Below are 22,445 nucleotides of genomic sequence, written 5' to 3'. Positions count from 1 at the left end.
ATTTTTTTGTAAGTTAAAAGTGGAAATCAAGACAGCAGAGTAGAAGGACGTGTGCTTATCTCCTCCTGCGAAAGCACCAAAATCACAACTGGCTGTTGATTTTTCAACAGGAGAATGCTGGAACCCACCAAAAAGAGATACGCCATGTCCAGAGACAAAAATGGAAATCATATTAATGATCTTTACATGCATTCTCTCATTGCAAGTGGGGTTGAATATCTCTTCATGTATTTAAAAGCCATTTCTAAGTTTTGATGAAAGTTCAGCAGTCATTTCTAATTTTTGAGAGCTCTTTTTCTCTAATTGTTCCTTGTTTGTGATGGAACTTTTAAGCAGGCGTAATTGCACTTTGGATACCCATCTTACAATTTCAGTATATTTGCTTTATTATTGTGTATCCACCTTATCAGTGCATCTTAATTTTTGATTTTTTAGACTTTTCTAAAAACTCTTCTTGGTTGAGCTTTATTTCAAGAAGATAATATGGCTGTTTCATCCATTTGATGCATCATTACATATACAGCATTAGTTCTTTGAGAAACCGTAAACACTTGGAATGTGTTTAATATATTTGATCCACTCCATTAATATTTTACATATGATGAAGTTGACAGATAAGGTGACTGATAAAGGTAATTGAGTGACATTTCTAATACTAGAATCAGATTTCTTGACTCCTAATGTCCAGGTACTTTCTGCTCCATTGTTAGTACTTTTATAATTGAGGAGTATTACCATGTTTTTGAATTTTTTTAACTTCAAAACTTCTCTATTATTGACAGTATCTGAAATATACCACTTTTTAGTCTTTCCTCATATTTTACTTCTGAAATCTTCATGTTGGCATGACATTGATATTTCTAATGTTTGGTATTAGTTCTTTGAACTTGTCAGTTGTTTTTATTAAACTTATGTTCCATTTACAGTACTGTCAATTTCTTACCCAGTAGTAAGTCAGAGGAGGATGTTTTTTCCTGCACATTCGTTGACTTTGCCCTTAGCCAACACTAACACCCATTTCATGAAGGCTTTTGTCTTTATCCAAGTGTTCCACTCTGCCCAAGCAGAGCAGTGCAAGGTCATGGCGCCTGTCTTTTTTTTTTTTTTCCTTCACATGAAATTAATTACTTGCTCCAACAGTAGTTTGTTCTAGGACATTTCCAGCCCAGATGGTGGAAAGTTCTTGGGATAACATGGCAGCCGAAGTAACATTTTGGCTTTTTAAAGTTGACTTTGTTTTGGCGATTGTGTAATGAAAATCTTCTGAAGATTATACAAGGACATAAAACAAGAAAGATCTGTTGGCTTAAAACATTTTTCATCTTTTAAAAACCACCACACTCAGCATGGTGGAACTTTGGTTTCTTTCAAGTATTGGCCTGTCTTGGCTCTTTTCCCTGATTATTTGGCACCTAAGATAGCCCAATTAATAGATTTAAAATTTTGTTGTTTTGAGTATAATGTTGCCTTGAATTCCATTTTTGAACATTATAGAAAGTTACAGCAAGAATTGACATTAAAGATCATCTTGCCTAATGTACTTACTTACAAATAAGAAAACTGAGACCCAGGGGACTTATTTTTTGAAGTGAACAGAGTAACTTCAATAGAGAACTTAGAAGCAGAGCCTCCGTTTTCTAACTTGGGGACAGTGACTCATTCAGCATACAGCAGTATGTTTTAGGTTTTTGTTTATTCTTATTTCAGTGTCATCAGATTTTAATTAGTAAAAGATTGATTTTATCATTCATGATAATCCTCTATTGTTAGTTCTTTATTAATTTCATTTTCAAGCAGGTGATACTTTTATGTTGTTCAAATACTGATCCCATAAAAGTGCACATGAACCGTCTCCTGCCTGTCCTTGTTGCCCATCTCCAGCCCTCCTGTTTGTCTCCATAGTAACCACTGTTCGTGCTTGGTTTCTTATGTATGCTTCCTGAATTTTTTTATGCATGTATATTCAGTTATGAATTTAGATTCTTATTTCCCCCTGTATTCATGTAAAAGGTAGGAAATTATGCAATGTTTTGAATTTTCTTCTTTTTTCAGTTAGCAGTCTATCTTGGCAGTTTCTGTATACAAGCATTTAGAGAGCTTTCTCATTTTTGTGTTTTAAATTAAAAGTGTATTGAGGTATACTTTAGGTACTCCAGAATTTACCCTTTCAAAGTATCTATTTACATGGTTTTTAGTAAACTCACAAAAGTTGTAAACCTGTCACTGCTATCTAATTGCAGAACTTTATTACCCCAAAAGAACCCCTCTACTTATTAGCAGTCATTCCCCATTTCCCTTGCCCTCCTGCCTGTAGTAACCACTAATCTGCTTCTTGTCTGTATAGATTGTCCCTTTGTAGACATTTCATATAAATGGAATCATACAGTGTGTGGCTTTTTGTATCTGTCTTCATTCATAGTGTAGCATGGTTCATCCATGTTGTAGCATGCCCCAGTACTTCATTTCTTTTTATTGCTGAAAACTATTCCATTGTATGAATATATACCACATTTTGTTTATCCATTTGTCAGTTGATAAATATTCTGGTTGTTTCTACTTTTTGGCCATTATGAATAATACTTATGTGAGTATTCATGTACAAGAGTTTGTGTGGATGTGGTTTTCAGTTCTTTTGGGTATGTGTATAGGAGTAAAGTTACCAGGTCACGTGGTAACTCTGTGTTTGACTTTTTAAGTAAATGCCAAACCTTTCTGTAGTGGCCTCATCGTTTTACATTCCCACTAGCCTTGTATGTGCATTCTGATTTGTCTACATCCTTTTTCATTCGTTTTTAAAAGTTGCGTTGTATTCTGTTGTATGTCAGAATCAGTTTATATTTAATCATTCCCCTATTGACGGGCATTAGGATTGCTAACATCTCTGTGCTAATGTCTTTTGCTCATTCTTATATTCTTATATTGGCACCTTTATTGTATCTATTTCTAGGACCCGTTTTACATTAAAAAGGTTAGTCCTTTGTGACATTGTGTTTTTTCTATGTGCCTTTTGACTCTTTTTGCTATTAGTATATGTGTTTTTGCCATGATAAATTTTTAGAAACTATTTTTAAGAAATGGAATTTATCAGTCTGTTACAGCTCTTAGGCCTTCCAAGCTTCTTCTTACCTTTTTGGCCTCATCTCTTACCACCCTGCTTGCAAACTCCCTTCAAGACGCATTGGCCTCTGCCATTCTTTGAATATTCTAGCCATGTTCCTACCTCGGGGCCTTTGCATGTGCTGGTCTTTCTTTCTAGAAGACTTTTCCCTTATTTCTTTCAAATCTTTGTGCAAATGTCAACTTCTTGTTGAGTGTTCCCACTTAAAATTATAACACACCTGTGGTAGATGTCAAATTTTGAGGTTAATGAAATATGTATTTACTTTTTAAATAACAAATTAGGTGTTAGAATGCTGTTAGTTTCTTATGAAGGAACAAAAATTTCTAGGTGTAAAACCTTTCAAATAGTGCTTAAATGCTTTTAATGACTAAATGGCTTTAATGAGACTGAATCTGTGGCTTTGCTAGTAAGTTTAACTTAGGTCTTTGGCAAGTGTAATGGTTAATTTTTGTGTGACAGTTTGAGCTGTGGGATGCCCAGAGACCAAACGCTAGTTCGTTATTTCTGGGTGTGTCTGTGAGTATGTTTCTGGAAGTGATTAGCATTTGAATTGGTAGAGTTTGTGAAAAAGATCATATGCACTAGTGGTGGTGAGTGTCTTGCAGTCCGTTGAGGACATGAGTAGAATAGTAAGGTGGAGGAGGGGCGAGCTTGCTCCCTGTCTTGAGTTGAGACACCCGTCTCTTTCTGTCTTTGGATGTTGGCACGCCTGTTTCTTGGGCCTTCCCACTCAGGCCGAGGCTTTCCTGCTTCTCAGGCCTTTAGGTTTGGACTGGAACTACACCGCTGGCTTTCCTGGGCCTGCAGATGGCAGATAATGGGACCTTTTAGCCCCCATGATTGCGTGAGCCAATCTTTTATAAATAAATTACTTTCCATATTATATATCCTTATATCCTGTTGGTATATTTAGGAGAGCCCTAAATAATGCAGCAAGTGTGACTAGTTCATTGCTACTGTCTGAATGTTCCTGTCCTCCACAAAATCATATTTTAAAACCTAACCTCTGCAGTTAGAAAAGACCCTGATGCTGGGAAAGATTGAAGGCGGGAGGAGAGGGGGACGACAGAGGATGAGATGGTTGGATGGCATCCCCGACTCAATGGACATGAGTTTGAGTAAACTCTGGGAGTTGGTGATGGACTGGGAGGCCTGGCGTGCTGCAGTCCATGGGGTCACAGAGTCGGACACGACTGAGCAACTGAACTGAACTGAACCTCTGCATTGATAGTGTTAGAAGGTTTGGGGCCTCTGGGAGATGATTAGGTCACGAGGGCCGTGCCCTCATGAATGGGAGTGGTGCCCTTCTAAAAGATACCCACAAAAATGTCCTTGCTGCCTTCCATAATATGATAACACAGCAAAAACACGCTTAATCTTTGGGAACCAGAAAGCCAGCTCTCATCAAGTACTGGATCTGCAGGTATCTTGATGTGGACTCTCTGCTTCCAGAGTTGTGAGGAGTACATTTCCGTTGTTAATTGTATGAGTTTGTTACTGCAGTTCAAAAGGACCGAGATACTAGGTGGTTTTTCCTAGTTGCAAATCTCTAGTACTTTGATTGTTTACAGTGAAGTGAGAGACAGAAATAATTCAGAAAACCTTTGGTCAAAATGAAATTAGAGATGATCCTCAGACCTTCTCTCCTGCTACTTTTTTTTTTTTTTTTCAGGAAATTTCCCAGTGGAGACAGCCAGTTTGAAGCAGTCTTTCTCCCACTCATTTTCCTTTATGTCCTTCCCATTTTTAAATTTTAAATATAGTAAAAAATAGTCACCTGTAATCTCATCTTCCAGGATTGCTGTTTTTGTTCTTCTCATATTAACATTTTAGGTGTATTCATTCATACGGTGCACAGTACTGATCTGCTATCTTTGCTCAGCATCACATCATGAAACAAATATTTAACTGTATTGTTTCAAAAGCAGATGGAATAAGTTGTTTTATAAAGCCAGCATACCTTGATACTGAAACCTAACGATGACATTCCACAAAAAAGATAGTCACAGACTTATATTTCTCATGAATATAGGAGAAAAAGCTTTAAAAAAAATTAGCAAATTGTATCCAGCAACATAAGAATAGGATTATACAGTATAAACAAGTGGGCCTTATTATCTCAGGGATACAATATTGTTAGCACTTGAGAATCAATATGTCACATTAATAAATAGAAAAGCTATTTGATTGTCTCAGTAAATGTGGAAAAAGCGTATGACCAAATTCAACATCTATTCATGGAAAAAAAGACTCTCAGCAAACTAGGAAGAAACATCTTCAACTAGGTTAAGGGCATCCATGAAAACCCTGCAGCTAACATCACACCCAGTTATGAGAAACTAAAGCTTTACCTCCTCTGTGATTAGAAACAAGTCAAGGGTGTTTGCTCTAAGCATTTCTGTTTGCTATTATATGAGGCTCTAGCCAGTTCAAGAAAACAAAACAAAGAATAAAAGGCATAGAGATTGGAAAAGAAAAAGTAAAACTGTCTTTATTTGCTGGCAACATGATTGTTTATGTAGAGGGCCCTGAGGAACATAGAAAAGCTACTTGAGCTGAAAAGTGAGTTTAGCAAGTTTACAGTTTACAAGATAATTATACAGAAATCACATACTAGTAGCAAACAACTGGAAACTAAAACTTTAAAACTTCTATTTTAAAACAATATGAAAACATGAAATAGTAAATTCAACAAATATGTGTACAACTTATATACTGACAACTAAAAAACACTGCTCAGTGAAGTCAAAGAAGACCTAAATGTAGACATATCTTGTGTTCACGAATTGGAAGACTCAACATTGTTAAGATGTCAGTATCACCCAGATTGAGCTACAGAGTCCATTTATCATATTTGTACCAGGCTTTTTGTTTGTTTTTTTCCTAGACACTGACAAGCTGATTCGAAAATGTACTGGGAAGTGCAAAGAACCTAGAATATCTGAGGAGATAATTGAAAAAGAGGAACAAATGGAATACTTACACTCTGTCTCTTCCCACTGTGCTGTAAAGCTACAGTTGTGTTTTTGCTTTTGAGATTGATTTCTTGTTTCGGCTGTGGTGGGTCTTTGTTGCTGTGCGTGGGCTTTCTCTAGTTGTGGAAAGTGGGGACTAGTCTTTGTTTTGGTGCCCAGGCGTATCACTGTGGTGGCTTCTGTTGCTGCAGAGCACAGGCTCCAGGGTGCACAGGCGTCAGGAGTTGTGGTGCATGGGCTTAGTTGTTCCATGGCAGGTGGAATCTTCCCAGGCCAGGGAAAAAACTGGTGTTCCCTTGCATTGCTAGACTGATTCTTAACCATATGGACCTCCAGGGAAGCCCAAAGCTACTGTTTTGAAGGTAATATGGTATTGATCAAATAATAGAAAAATCAATCTGTGGATGAGTTTAGTGAAAAAGTGTTAGTCACTCAGTCGTGTTCGAATCTTTTGTGACCCCATGGACTGTAGGCTGCTAGGCTTCTCTCTCCATGGGATTTCCAAGGCAGGAATACTGGATTGGGTAGCTATTATCTTCTCCAGGGGATCTTCCTGATTCAGGGGTGGAACCTGAGTTTCCTGCCTTGCAGGCAGATTCTTTACTCTCTGAGCCACTAGGGAAGCCCTGGAGGGAGCCAGGAAATAGATTTGCACTTCTGTGGTCTTTTTTTTGTGTGTGTGTGTGTGAGAAAAACAGCAAAACTATTCAATTGGGGAGGGAAATGTTTTTAAACTAGTGGTGCTGGAAAAGGTAATTATTATATAAGAAAACAAAACAAACAAAACTTTAACTCCTACCTTCACATGTAACACAGAATAATATACACAGTCTTGGTTTAGGAAAAGAAAACTTAGAAAGGATACAGAAAGCAATAGCCAGAAAAGGAAAGTCTTGATAAGTTAAACTTCTTCAAAAATAAAAATCTTGCCTCCTCAAGAGAGACTGTTCAAAAAAGAACAGTCAAGCCGCAGATGGGAGAAAATGTCTCTGAAACATAACTAACAAAAGAATTTATTCTTGAATATATAAAGATTTCTTAAAATTTAAAAATAATTAGGCAAATAACCCAATTAAAAATGAACAGAAGATTTAAATGGATACTTCACAAAAAGGATCTGTAAATGGCCAGTAAACACATTGAGTTTTGATGTTATTAACCATTAGAAAATGCAAATTAAAGTTGTAGTAAGATATCACTACACACCACCAAAGTAAGTGTTGTCCAAGGTTTTGGGGGGAGGGAAGAATATAGAACATGGAGTACTTTTAGAGCAATGAAACTGTTCTGTGTGGTACTGTAATCGTGGGCACATGTTATCACATTTGTCAAAATTACTGTGATTGTAGCAGTCACATGGCAATAGTGAACTGTAATATAAATTATGGACTCTGGGTGATGATCACTTGTCAGTGTTGGTTAATCATTTTTAACACATATGCTACTCTGGAGTGGTGGAGGAGGCTACACATCTGTGGGGCAAGGGATATAGGAATTCTCTATCTTCAGTGTTGCTGAGAACCTCAAGCTGTTTTGAAAAATAAAATCTGTATAAAAAACTGCTGTGATATATAAAATGGTACAACCAGTTTGAGAAAAGGTGTAACGGTTTCTCATGAAGTCAAACATCCACCTGTCCTCTCATCTAGCAATTTTATTTTCAGGCATCCACCTACAAGAATGGAAAATAAATGTTTGCAGATGACTTACATGCAAATGTTTATAAGTCTTTTAAAAATACTTTTTCATAATAGCTCTGATATGGAAACAAATGCCTCTTAACATCATCTTGTCTCTCTGTACTTTATCCTGGGTTATTTCTTATGACTTAACGTCCAAGTCATTGAATCTCTCTTCAGCTGAGTCTAAATAATCTTCTGCTATTAAACCCATTTATAGAGGTTATTTCTTTCCCTCCTTCCTTCCTTTCTCCCTCTCTTCCCCCTTCTCTTCCTGCGTCCCTCTTCTCTCCTTTTTTCCTTTCTTCTTATTTATTTTTTTAAAATCAAGTTTTAAAATTTGGCTGTTGTTTTTTTCAGCTCAAGACATTTTTTTCTAGAACTTAAAAAGCCTGCTATATTTATATAGTTTACAGATCCTTGGGAAAATTTTGATTTGATAAATTTGGTTTTTATTCCATAAGTAGAACAGGTGTATTTGTGTTTGGTAATTAATTACTATTGAAAGAGGTTTTTTTGTTTGTTTTGTAGGTGTATTGTGATTCTTGTTCATGTAGTCTTATCTTTTTATGTGCCCATTTTTGATTGTTTGCTAGTTTTTGTGTTTGTAGAGTTGTAAAAATAATTTGATAGGATGATTTTATCTTTCTTCAGAGAGGATGGTCTGTTTCTCTGGGTGCCTTGGATTCTTCTTAATTCTGTTTCAGAATTTTCATGGCCACCCAGGGAACTTAAAAAGCTCAGTTCTAGTCCATGAGACTGTTGATTTCAGGATCCCCTTGAGAATCTCTGCCCTGTATGGGGAGTGGATTTCTGCGGCTTGCTCCTTGGACAGCCTTGGACTCCAGCTTTTGTCCCCTAGACTGTCAACCCTGTCACAAGCACTGCTCAGATTCCCAACCACTGCTTATGAATCAGGAAACATCCCAAGGCCAGAGCAGTTCCAGAAGTTGAGCTGACCTCTCTAGGTTTTCCTAGTGCCTCAGTCTTGGCCTTGTATTAATAATTCTTCATATTTTACTAGCTCTTTGGTCTTTTTAGAACATGTCCTTCCAGACCCTCTGTCAATGATTTTTGTTGACTTCATCAGGAATAGTCTTCTGAATTTTCTGTCCATCACTGCTGGAAATGGAAGTAGTCTTAAATCTTGTGAGCTCTTTAAATATTATGTAGTTCTGTAAGTTAGTGTGTAAGTGGTGTCTTATTACATTTTCATTATTTTCTAATACTAGTTGATTTTTTTTTGGTTCAGCAAATATTTTCTTGTATGATATAGAGTATGAGAAACATTATAGTTGTGGATTTTCTGGAGAAGGTGAAGCTAGTGCAGAGTCTTGAATGACAATATGAGTCAGCCAAGCAGTTTGGGGGTGAGCATAGAGGGAGCTTGAGCCCTCACACAGACTTGGGAGATGTGAGAGAACATGGTAACTAGACAGATAATTGATGGATAGTTACATTATATCCATGTGTGCCTTTAAAATGTGCTTAAGTGACTATTTCAGAGGTTTTCCTGGCTAGATCATTTCCCCCCCGTTGTTGTTCAGTTGCTCAGTTGTGTCCCATTCTTTGCGACCCCATGGACTGAAGCACGCCAGGCTTCCCTGTCCCTTAACATCTCCCGGAGCTTGCTCAAACACATGTCTGTAGAGTCGGTGATGCCATCCAACCATCTCATCCTCTGAAGCACGCCAGGCTTCCCTGTCCCTTAACATCTCCCGGAGCTTGCTCAAACACATGTCTGTAGAGTCAGTGATGCCATCCAACCATCTCATCCTCTGTCGTCCCCTTCTCCTCCTGCCTTCAGTCTTTCCCAGTGTCAGGGTCTTTTCTAATGAGTCACTTCTTTGCATCAGATGCCACAGTATTGGAGCTTTAGCTTCAGCATCAGTCCTTCCGGATGCATTCAGATCCTTCTGAATGAATATTCAGAGTTGATTTCCTTTAGGATTAACTGGTTGGATCTCCTTGCAGTCCAAGGGACTCTCACGAGTCTTCTCCAACACCACAGTTCAAAAGCATCAATTCTTTGGTACTCAACCTTCTTTATGGTCCAACTCTCACATCCATACATGACTACTGGAAAAACCATAGCTCTGAGTATACAGACCTTTGTTGACAAAGTAATATCTCTTGTTTTTAATATGTTGTCTAGGTTTAGCATAGCTTTTCTTCCAAGAAGCCCAAGCATCTTTTCATTTCATGGCTGCAGTCATCTTCTGCAGCAATTTTGGAGCCCAAGAAAATAAAGGCTCTCACTGTTTCCATTGTTTCCCCATCTATTTGCCATGAACTGATGGGACTGGGTGTTAGTTCTAAAAGGTCTTGTAGGTCTTCATAGAACCATTCAACTTCAGCTTCTTCAGCATTACTGGTTGGGGCATAGACTTGGATTACTGTGATATTGAATGGTTTGCCGTGGAAACAAACAGAGATCATTCTGTCGTTTTTGAGATTGCATCCAAGTACTGCATCTCGGACTCTTTTGTTGACCATAATGGCTACTCCATTTCTTCTGAGGGATTCCTGCCCGCAGTAGTAGAGTTTTGCCAAGAAAATGCACTGGTCATAGCAAACACCCTCTTCCAACAACACAAGAGAAGACTCTGCACATGGACATCACCAGATGGTCAACACCGAAATCAGATTGATTATATTCTTTGCAGCCAAAGATGGAGAAGCTCTATATACAGTCAACAAAAACAAGACCAGGAGCTGACTTTGGCTCAGATCATGAACTCCTTATTACCAAATTCAGACTTAAATTGAAGAAACTAGGGAAAACCATTACACCATTCAGGTATGACCTAAATCAAATCCCTTATGATTATACAGTGGAAGTGAGAAATAGATTTAAGGGCCTAGATCTGATAGATAGAGTGCCTGATGAGCTATGGAATGAGGTTCGTGACATTGTACAGGAGACAGGGATCAAGACCATCCTCATGGAAAAGAAATGCAAAAAATCAAAATGGCTGTCTGGGGAGGCCTTACAAATAGCTGTGAAAAGAAGAGAAGTGAAAAGCAAAGGAGAAAAGGAAAGATACAAGCATCTGAATGCAGAGTTCCAAAGAATAGCAAGAAGAGATAAGAAAGCCTTCCTCAGTGATCAGTGCAAAGAAATAGAGGAAAACAACAGAATGGGAAAGAATAGAGATCTCTTCAAGAAAATTAGAGATACCAAGGGAACATTTCATACAAAGATGGGCTCGATAAAGGACAGAAATGGTATGGACCTAACAGAAGCAGAAGATATTAAGAAGAGGTGGCAAGAATACACAGAAGAACGGTACAAAAAAGATCTTCACGATCCAGACAATCACGATGGTGTGATCACTGACCTAGAGCCAGACATCCTGGAATGTGAAGTCAAGTGGGCCTTAGAAAGCATCACTTCGAACAAAGCTAGTGGAGGTGATGGAATTCCAGTTGAGCTCTTTCAAATCCTGAAAGATGATGCACTCAATATGCCAGCAAATTTGGAAAACTCAGCAGTAGCCACAGGACTGGAAAAGGTCAGTTTTCATTCCAATCCCAAAGAAAGGCAATGCCAAAGAATGCTCAAACTACCGCACAATTGCGTTCATCTCACACGCTAGTGAAGTAATGCTCAAAATTCTCCAAGCCAGGCTTTAGCAATACGTGAACCGTGAACTTCCAGATGTTCAAGCTGGTTTTAGAAAAGGCAGAGGAACCAGAGATCAAATTGCCAACATCTGCTGGATCATGGGAAAAGCAAGAGAGTTCCAGAAAAACATCTATTTCTGCTTTCTTGACTATGCCAAAGCCTTTGACTGTGTGGATCACAATAAACTGTGGAAAATTCTGAAAGAGATGGGAATACCAGACCACTTGACCTGCCTCTTGAGAAATCTGTATGCAGGTCAGGAAGCAACAGTTAGAACTGGACATGGAACAACAGACTGGTTCCAAATAGGAAAAGGAGTACGTCAAGGCTGTATATTGTCACCCTGCTTATTTAACTTATATGCAGAGTACATCATGAGAGACGCTGGACTGGAAGAAGCACAAGCTGGAATCAAGATTGCCGGGAGAAATATCAATCACCTCAGATATGCAGATGACACCACCCTTATGGCAGAAAGTGAAGAGGAACTCAAAAGCCTCTTGATGAAAGTGAAAGAGGAGAGTGAAAAAGTTGGCTTAAAGCTCAACATTCAGAAAACGAAGATCATGGCATCTGGTCCCATCACTTCATGGGAAATAGATGGGGAAACAGTGTCAGACTTTATTTTTTGGGGCTCCAAAATCACTGCAGATGGTGACTGCAACCATGAAATTAAAAGACGCTTACTCCTTGGAAGGAAAGTTATGTCCAACCTAGATAGCATATTCAAAAGCAGAAACGTCACTTTGCTAACAAAGGTCCGTCTAGTCAAGGCTATGGTTTTTCCTGTGGTCGTGTATGGATGTGAGAGTTGGACTGTGAAGAAGGCTGAGCGCTGAAGAATTGATGCTTTTGAACTGTGGTGTTGGAGAAGACTCTTGAGAGTCCCTTGGACTGCAAGGAGATCCAACCAGTCCATTCTGAAGGAGATCAGCCCTGGGATTTCTTTGGAAGGAATGATGCTAAAGCTGAAACTCCAGTACTTCTGCCACCTGATGCGAAGAGTTGCCTCATTGGAAAAGACTCTGATGCTGAGAGGGATTGGGGGCAGGAGGAGAAGGGGACGACAGGATGAGATGGCTGGATGGCATCACTGATTCGATGGACGTGAGTCTGGGTGAACTCCAGGAGTTGGTGATGGACAGGGAGGCCTGGCGTGCTGCGATTCACGGGGTCATGAAGAGTCGGACACGACTGAGCGACTGAACTGAACTGATGGGACTGGATGCTATGATTTTCATTTTTTTGAATGTTGAGTTTTAAGCCAGCTTTTTCACTCTCCTCCTTCACCTTCACCTAGACACTCTTTAGTGCCTCTTTGCTTTCTGCCGTAAACGTGGTGTCATCTGCACATCTGAGGTTATTGATAGAACCCAAATCTGTGTTCCTTATTTTGAAGCTGACTTTTAAAATACTAGTTATTTTTAGTACCACTTATGGTAGAAAATGGAGTAAACGAAAATATGTTCAGTAATATTTTTCTGTTGCTACTAGTTCTGTAACTGTGGCCCTAGGAGTCTAGTGAATTATTTGAGAGTGGGGGCATGCCATGTGGCACTTGGGATCTTAGTTCCCCAACTAAGAATCACACCTGCACCAGCTGCACAGTGGAAGTGTGGAGCCCTGTGTACTGCCAGGGGGTTCCTGTGTGTGTGTGTGTGTGTGTGTGAGAATTCTTCTGTATGTGTGTGTGTGAATTTTTGTGCAGAGCACTAAATCATAAAATAGTGTTTGGAAGCTGTGAGTTTCAGGTATTTTTTTGTCACATAAAGATTGTGCATGAAGGAATGTATTTTTCTTGGTTTTGGTAAACCCCAAATTAATTTCTCACTGTGCCCACAAGCACAGAGACTATTCAACAAGTATGTGTGTACTTGTGGTCAGTCAGTGGTACCAGAGATACAGTTGTGAATAAGACATAGATTCTAGTTGTGGGTTGGGTAGGACAGACAATAAACAAATTTATATATAATGTTAGAATGTGACAAGTACAATGGAAAAAAGTAATATGGTATCTTAGCCAAGATTGTACAGGAAGGCTCCTTATGAAGTGAACCTTTTAATAGAAACCCAAAGTCAGGGAATCCTGTCACTCTGTGATGGGAGAGCTTCTAAAGCAGAGGCAACAGCAGAGGAAAGGCCTTAAGGTGGGTACATGAATCAGACATAGATTGTAGTTGTGGGAAGGGTAGGTAAACAAACTAATATATAATGTTAGAATGTGACAAGTACAATAAGAAATGAGACTATTCTATAAGTGTAAGTGTACTTGTGGCCATCCACAAGATGCCAGAGATAACAGTAGTGAATAAGTGAACAGGAACTAAAGAGTCTCTTGTTGAGAATGAAAGATGAGAGTTAAAAAGCTGGCTTAAAACTCAGCATTAAAAAAATGAAGATCATGGCATCCAGTCCCATCACTCCATGGGAAACAGAAGGGGAAAAAGTAGAAACAGTGAGAGGCTTTATTTTCTTGGGCTCCAAAATCACTGTGAACAGTGACTGCAGTGGAAAGGAGCTATGACAAACATAGACAGCATATTAGAAAGCAGAGAGATCACTTTACTGACAAAAGTGTGTATAGTCAAAGCTATGGTTTTTCCAGTAGTCATGTATGGATGAGAGAGTTGGACCATAAAAAAGGTTGAGCACCGAAAAATTGATGCTTTCTAATTGTGGTGCTGGACAAGACTCTTGAGAGTCCCTTGGACACAAGGAGATCAAACCAGTCAATCTTAAAGGAAGTCAACCCTAAATATTCATTGACAGGGCTGATGCTGAAGCTTCAGTACTGTGGCCATCTGATGCGAAGTGACTCATTGGAAAAGACCCTGATGCTGGGAAAGATTGAAGGCAGGAGGAGAAGGGATGACAGAGGACGAGATGGTTGGATGGCATCACTGACTCAATGGACATAAATTTGAGCAAACTCCAGCAGATAGTAAAGAGCAGGGATGGTTGGCGTGCTACAGTCCATGGGGTTGCAAAAAGTTGGGCATGACTTAGTGACTGAACAACAACAGTCATCTGTACAATCTGTTCTCCATTGATTTGTGGATCCATTTTATTATACATTTCCCTAGAAACACAGGTTTGTCCTGTACACTCAGTTCTCAGTTGAATTCCATTGGTTTGTCTTCTTTTTTGCCTGTGTACTGGCAAATACCATACTGTTTTTATTGCTACAGCTGTGTAACATGGCTTGATATCTCGTAGGGGAAGTTCCTCTCTTCTCTTTTCAGTTTCAAGGTTGACTTAGCTATGTGTTTATTCTTTCAAAAATGTTAAGAGTTTCTGAAAGAAGCTCAATGAGAATTTTAGTTGTAATTAATTTGTGTAGAATTATGTTTGTGATATTTTGTCATTCCATTCCATTTAGTCATCCTGTTTGCCCTTTATTAGTGTTTTAATACTAATAAATGAGTGCTGGCCAACAGGATGAATAAGATATTCTCTAACAAGTCAGTTAGCAGTATTCTGGATCCTTTTTTTCATGAAAGTCCCTTTGCATTTTTGTTGGAATGAGTATTCCTTTTGTATTATGATCGTGTATTGTATGACCTCAATATATTTCTTTCTTGATTTTTTTTTTTTTGCTATTCTAAGTTTTGTATGCCTGGCATGCTATTCTGTTGATTATTCAGGAAGTTCCAGTTAGTTCCAATCAAAATCAGAGCAATAGAGATCCCTCTTGTCTCTCTATGCTTTATCCATTGAATGCCTGTTAGGAACTCGAGTTGGGAATACAAACAACTAAAAAACAAAGGAATCTCTAGCTAAAATCTCATATATTCTGGTAAGAAAGATAGACTTGACTGTAAACCATTGCCTCTCATACTTTAGGTCTTAATGTTGCTTTTTCAGAGGAGCTTTTCTTTGATCCTACAATTAAGATTGGAGTACCGTATAATCTTTTCTTCTTGTTACTTGCTCTTTTTTCTTTATGATCCTTTTTGGAGTAATTACTACTTGAGTTCTTTTTTTCCACTGAAGTATAACATCCACAGAGGTTATCTGTTGTTAATGGATGTATCTCCAATGTGTAATATAATGCCTGTTTAGACATAGTAAGAATAAATTCTTTATAAATATTTGTTGAATGATGTATCAACTGGAATACAGTATGATAAACACATTGAATTTTTATCTGTGGATCTATGAAACACACCAGTGGCTCAGATGGTAAAGAATCTACCTGCAGTGTGGGAGACTGCACTTTGTGGTTTGATCCCTGGGTTGGGAAGATCCCTTGAGAGATCCATGGCAACCCACCCCAGTATTCTTGCCTGGAGAATCCCCATGGACAGAGAAGCTTGGTGGGCTACAGTCCATAGGGTCGCAAAGAGTTGGACACGACTGAGCGACTAAGCACAGCACAGCACATGAAGCACACAGGAAGGATTACTTAGTTTCATTCATTTAAGAATTTTGAGGAATGGATTTTCAGCTTGATATGAAAATGTCATTTTGAGTCAGTATTCTTTTATGCTACAAGCTTTCCCTACCTTCCACAATCAAAACCTCTTTGCAAAATTCTGTGGCAAGAGAGGATGGTTCAAGGGTTGAAACTTTTCCTGTTGTCCCATTTGTGAAGTTGTTTGGCCCAATTAATTTCTAAGGAGAACAGCCTTTTGTTCTAAATCTATAGTCTTTCCTTAAGGTTGTTGCATCTAGTATTTATTAATAACCATAGTTTTTAGTTTAAACAAAGGATAACAATTTCTTCCTGGTTCTGGGACCTAGAGTAAGATGTTGAATTGTAAACCACTAGTTTTTTTTTTTTTTTTTAATTATTGATGCAATGACTGAATACATTAACAAATATATTGGAGGTAGTCACCTATCCAGATTACTGTACCCTGTGGCAGAATATTTGTTCTTCAGGATTTGTCTTCAAGCCCTGACCCAACTGAAGAGCCTAGCCAATTGACTATAGAGTATGGATTCCTGATGGACATGGGCTGTATGAATAAATGATTGTTGTGATTCAAAATCCTTTGGGCTTTGCACCCAAATCATCATTAGCAAAGAATTAATGAACCATAATACAACACATCAGGACTGTTTTTGATTCATTTTGAGAAATAAGAGCAAATAAAAGAATTGCCTTTTATGTGGTTAATATTTACAATAATATTTATGGAAATTTCAGGAAAGAGAAGTGTTATACTGTATTACATTTCTGAGCAGAAATGAGATTTATTTATTGCATAATAAGATCATTTGCACAGGTCTTTTGGGTTTTATTTTGTATACTTTACTTCCAAAAGATATTTCTATCCATAAGAACTCCATATATATCTGATAGAATTAGAACTTAAAAATCTGGTGAAAGTGAAAAGTGAAAGTGTTAGTCACTCAATTATGTCTGACTCTTTGCGACCCCATGGACTGTAACCTGCCAGGATCCTCCGTCCACGGAATTCTCCAGGCAATAATACTGGAGTGGGTACGCATTCCCTTCTCCAGGGGATCTTCCCGACCCAGAGATCAAACCTGGATCTCCTGCAGGGAAGTCCAAAGATCTGGTTAGCTTGCCCATTTCTAGAATAAAATCATCTTTAATTTGTTTAATGAGCTTCTTGTAAGTAGGTGTTAAGTGTTTTTCTTTGAACTTTGCATGAATATTTCAGTTCTGTAAAAAATATTTTGATTTTTTTTGGAGCTGTTACTCTTTTTGTTGTGTTGTTGAGATTTTCACTTTCCTGGTCTCAGACGTTACTGTTTTGCCTGATAATTGTGTTTAAAGTTTTGCAATAATTGAAAAAAATTTGATGCATTTGTTCCTGTTTGTGCTCGCTACTCAGCTGAAATTGTTTCCTTTTTATTTGATCTAAGATTTGTTTCTAAAAGGGGTCAATGATTTTTGGAGGACAGTAGTAGTCTTTCATAAAAGAAATGTGTTTAAGAAAACAGGGATAATTTGTTTACTGTTCATATTTTGCTGAACAGGCAGAGTTGGCCTTGAGAACGTACACTCTTAGAGATAGAAAATCTAGAGTTTACCATTGTTCTTATTATAAAGTGAATATCAACTCGGGAAGTCGTTGTCTTCCCTACCCTGTGACTTCTCTTCAGTTTTACAATCTGAATGTTTGTTTCTGTGTTATAACTAAACAGGGATAAAACATAAGGGCTTTAGAGTGGATCTTTGCTGGCAGTTATTCCCATTATACACTAATATGCTTGTCATTCATCAGTAGATGGAACTGGAAAATAAGAAAGTAATAGGATATTTCACCCATTACAAGAACTAATGACAAGGAAAGGTTGCATATTTTTGCTTCACTTAGTTTTTATATTAAGCATATTAGTATTTTTAAAATAATCCAGAAACATTAAATGTTTTATTTTTAAATGGATAGTTTATTTAGAAAAGAGCAATATCTTCCTAAACGATCATTATTCTGCTTTGTTTCTTGTTTTTTTCAGAGATATTACGTATGAAATATCAGTAGAAGCTGTGTCAACAATGGTGGTTTTCCTTTCTTGCCAACTCTTCCACAAGGAAGTTTTGCGACAGAGCATCAGTCACAAGTATTTGATGCGAGGTCGATGGTATGTTTCTCTTTTAAATTTGTCAAGTTCTTTATTGTATTCATCTATAGTTCTTGTCTTGTCCTCTTTTCTTAGTGTTGTTCCGTATCTCCAAACAGACATTTCCTCTGGTTGTTCCATCAGAACTTCAGACCGATCCCACAAGGATGTGCTTTCCTGGCTAAACTAGCCATCCTCCCCACCCCCTTCATCCTCCAGCTTCTTTACCTTCTCTAGTGGTTTCTTTATAGAGTTGAAACTATGAAGTCCTCTTTTTCTTCCTGCTGCGTCATTCTGTGTGTCTTAAGGAGTCATCCAGTCATATTTGTTCACTGAAATTATTTCTAGCTTCCCCTTCCCATTAGCTCCATTGAAACTACTGTACAGTGTGTGCCTCATCACCATGTGTTTGGACTTCCCTGGCAGCTGCTTCACTGACTATCCCTCCTTTAATTTAGGCCACAAACATTTACTGTATGCTAGGCATGTGTTAGGATGTGGCACTGTGCTCCTGAGCACAAGCTTAGAGTCTCCTGGTGAGTGGGGCTAGGAGTAGATAAATATTACACACACACACACACACACACACACACGGACACCTTTGTCTTTCTCACATCCCTCTCGCCACCTTGATTATACCTATGGCACATTCACAGAATCCTTCAGGACTCTTTTGGAACACATTTGAAAATCACTGATAATAGAGATGAAAAGGCCTTAAGCATTGGCTCAAGAGCCTGTTTAAAAGCTTTCTCCAGATTGCAGGAATTGATTCATCACTAATTTATGAACACATTTTCCTTTTAACCTATTTTCTCTCCCTTCTCCTCTCCATCCATTACTGAAAGACAGAGTATTAATATTGAAAAAAAAATGTCTGTATATTATGGACATGTTTTGTATGCATGCATAGATTGAATGATTTCCTATTTTTATTTATTTTTAAAAATGTAAGGTTCAATAATTATTTATATTAGTTATATGTTGAATATTTCGGATATGTTGTGTTAAGTCAAATATTACTGTTCACGTCAGTTTCCGTATTTTTTAACTCTTGCTTTTTCCTACTGATTCTGTTACTACCTCCCTTCAAGTGTCAAGTACTGTATTATATACTGAATTTGTAATATCTCACCTGTTGTACTGACTACAAATAAAGTAACTGAAGCTTAGGAGTTGAAATGATTTGATGAATAACATACAGCATAGTAAGAGGAAAGCCAGAATTCGTTCAACCTGAAGTCTGATCTCAAAGCCCATAATCGTCTCTGTTTTGTGACAGTGCTAGATTTTCTTTGAATTGTGCTAATCCCTTTTATGTCAATAGATTATCACAACACAGTCAGTTGACTCCCCAAAATATGAGTTTATTTTCTTCTTTTTTTTTCTTTTTGTGTAGTCTTCCATACACCAGCAAACTTGTGAAAACCTTACTGTATAACTTCATCAGACAGGAAAAGCCACCTCCTCCAGGAACGCATGTGTTGCCTCAGCAGTCAGATGGGGGAGGACTGCTCTATGGACTGGCATCAGGAGTAGCAAGTAAGTCTTACCAGAATTTGTCAGTTCTGTGGTGTACATAGTAGGTTTTGTCCAATTAGTCATAAGAAATTCTGTTCACTTGGCTGCCAGTACTGTTATATTGCATCTGTGTAGCTGGTTGAATGGGAAATACCGGAAATAGTTTATAGAGTATTTTTTCATTTGGTGAACTGATTTATACAAGGAAATATATGCAAATCATGTATAGATTGTTTACCTATAAGACAGCATTTTTCAAGAAGAATATAAGCATGCATATTGTATGCATTCTAGCTGTGCACTATAAATACAGTTATGCTCTTGGAAACTTTTTATCACGTACGTTTTATGAGGAAATTGTTCTATTTTAGGGGCTTTCTTGAGTAGATTTTATATGACTAATTAGGTGTAGTTTTTTTTTGTTATACACAATGTTTCCTTTGGTGACAAATTAGCACATTTTGAAGAGGCTTGTAATAAATTCTGAAGTGGCACAAGCATGAATTTTGTCAGATTGGAAGCAAATTTCATTAACTGAAGAATCCTTTCCCATCATCTAGTAAAGCCTCATTTCTGCTTCACAGTGTTTTGACTTAAAAGAGACTAGAAATACCAGAGGACCTGGGTCATGTGAGGTTACGTCAGCTGAACTTGTGCTTTGTTCTGAAGGAGAAACAAAAACTAGGCTGGCACTTTGGCAGTTGTAAGGTCTGCGTGGGTGCTCTTACTTAAGAAACTGTATATGGTCCACTTAATTACACAGTGCAGAGTTCAGCTATCTGAAGGAATTATAAATGGAGCTGAGTTCCGCAGCTGAATTAGGCAGTGACATGTTCTCCACACTAGCCAGGGTGTCAGTTTGATAGGAAAATGGAGTACTGTGTGATAATTTATGAGATGATTAGTCTCAGGAACCTCTTTGGATTGAAAGACCTCTGTTCTAGGTCATCTTCTTTTGACTTCTTTTAGTATTATAAGTTGAATTACATTTGTAATCACTCTTGGCTTTGTCTCTGGTGCTGAGCATGCTGCCTTGACCATCAGATCCGCAGAGGTTCATTCTCCGAGTCACCCCTCTTGTGGCCCTCCTTGTTTCAGATAAGGAGGCTTTCGAGGCTTGCTCTTGTGTGGTCTCTAAAGGCAGCACAGGAAGGGCTTTGTGTGTTCTATGGAAAGGCTTGATTAATCTGTTAGTAGTTTTTTTTTTTGGCCACATGGCATGTGGGATTTTTAGTTCTTCAACCAGGAACTGAACCCGGTTGCTTGGCAGTGAAAGTCCAGAATCCTAACCACTGGACCACTGGGGAATTCCCAGTGTTTTCTCTTTTCAGTCATTAAACTAGTGTTAGTGTTCAAAAGCTGAGTATTTTCTAGTACTATGGTTGGAGGAGATAGTATAAATTCATTAACTGCTTTCTTTGAAACAATGACAATACTTTGCAGTTTTTCAAAGATGTGTGTAGTTCTTGATTTTTCTTGCAGTTATATGTCATCATAAAGAAAGAAGTCCAGTATGGTATATGATGTCATCTGTACTGGCTGCCAAAAGACTTTAATTTCAGATATACTCTGCGTATCAGAAGAAAGTTGCCAGTTTGTCTTGCAAATGTCTATCAAAGTTGGAGTAGATAATCTCTTAAGACTATCTTCACATAATTTTAAATGGTTCTCTGATCTTTTCCCCTACCATTAAGAAGTTTAGTGTTCAGCTAAGGGCATTAAAATAGGCTTAGGATTTTTGTGTGCCTGTAGTGATAAAGCATTTTGCATAGCTTCTTAAGTCTTCTTAAAACTATTCATGTAAAAGTATAAGTGATGGAGTAATTTATTATTTTACAGTATGTGGCCCAAAAGATTAAAAAAAAAAACAACCAAAGGATATTTTTCTTCTAAAAAGCACACTTATGTATTTTGTGCAAAAAAGAAACTGTTAATGAGAGGGAGGTTCAAAAGGGAGGGGATATATGTATACCTTTGACTGATTCATGCTGAGGTTTAACAGAAAACAACAACGTTCTGTAAAGGAATTATCCTTCAATAAAAAAATAAATTAAAAAAAGAACAGTCATAGCCATGTAATTTTGAATTAAGCTACATTCCATGAAAGTCAATCAAGTTGACAAAGGAAATATTTTAAAAATTTATTTGTTTTTAATTGAAGGATAATTGCTTTACAATATTGCATTGGTTTCTACCAAACATCAACATGAATCAGCCATTGATTTACCTTTGTCCCCTCCCACCTGAACATCCCTCCCACTTCCCTCCCCAACCCATTGCTCTAGGTTGTTACCAAACCCTAGTTTGAGTTCCCTCAGTCATACAGCAAATTCCCATTGGCTTTCTTTCTTTTTTTTTCCCCTCAATATTTTATTTTATTTTTTTTTCCTTTTCTTAAAAAATTTTTTTTATTATTATTTTTTTTTACTTTACAATATTGTATTGGTTTTGTCATACATCAACATGCATCTGCCACGGGTGTACACATGTTCCCCATCCTGAACCCCCCTCCCACCTCCCTCCCCATACCATCCCTCTGGGTCATCCCAGTGCACCAGCCCCAAGCTTCCTGTATCTTGCATCGAACCTCGACTGGCGATTCATTTCTTATATGATATACATGTTTTAATGCCATTCTCCCAAATCATCCCCCGCTCCCTCTCCCACAGAGTCCAAAAGACTGTTCTGTACATCTATGTCTCTTTTGCTGTCTCGCATACAGGGTTGTCATTACCATCTTTCTAAATTCCATATATATGCGTTAGTATACTGTATTGGTGTTTTTCTTTCTGGCTTACTTCACTCTGTATAATAGGCTCCAGTTTCATCCACCTCATTAGAACTGATTCAAATTTATTCTTTTTAATGGCTGAGTAATACTCCATTGTGTATATGTACCACAGCTTTCTTATCCATTCATCTGCTGATGGACATTTAGGTTGCTTCCACGTCCTGGCTATTATAAACAGTGCTGCGATGAACAT

At 37.9% G+C, this 22,445-nt stretch overlaps 1 protein-coding gene across 3 annotated transcripts in view; it reads left to right on the top strand.

The window, feature by feature from the left end:
* Positions 1-22,445, top strand: part of DYM (dymeclin) — a 394,524-nt gene that overhangs the window by 84,401 nt on the left and 287,678 nt on the right. For all 3 annotated transcript variants that reach the window (XM_027526260.1, XM_027526261.1, XM_027526262.1), the window contains 2 exons: positions 17,836-17,961; positions 19,340-19,482. In XM_027526260.1, the coding sequence (XP_027382061.1) occupies positions 17,836-17,961; positions 19,340-19,482 (269 nt within the window). The remainder of the gene's footprint in view (positions 1-17,835; positions 17,962-19,339; positions 19,483-22,445) is intronic.

The sequence above is a fragment of the Bos indicus x Bos taurus genome, chromosome 24 (assembly GCF_003369695.1).
Source record: "Bos indicus x Bos taurus breed Angus x Brahman F1 hybrid chromosome 24, Bos_hybrid_MaternalHap_v2.0, whole genome shotgun sequence".
Taxonomy (NCBI): domain Eukaryota; kingdom Metazoa; phylum Chordata; class Mammalia; order Artiodactyla; family Bovidae; genus Bos; species Bos indicus x Bos taurus.
This window is presented reverse-complemented; position numbering and strand designations above follow the sequence as displayed.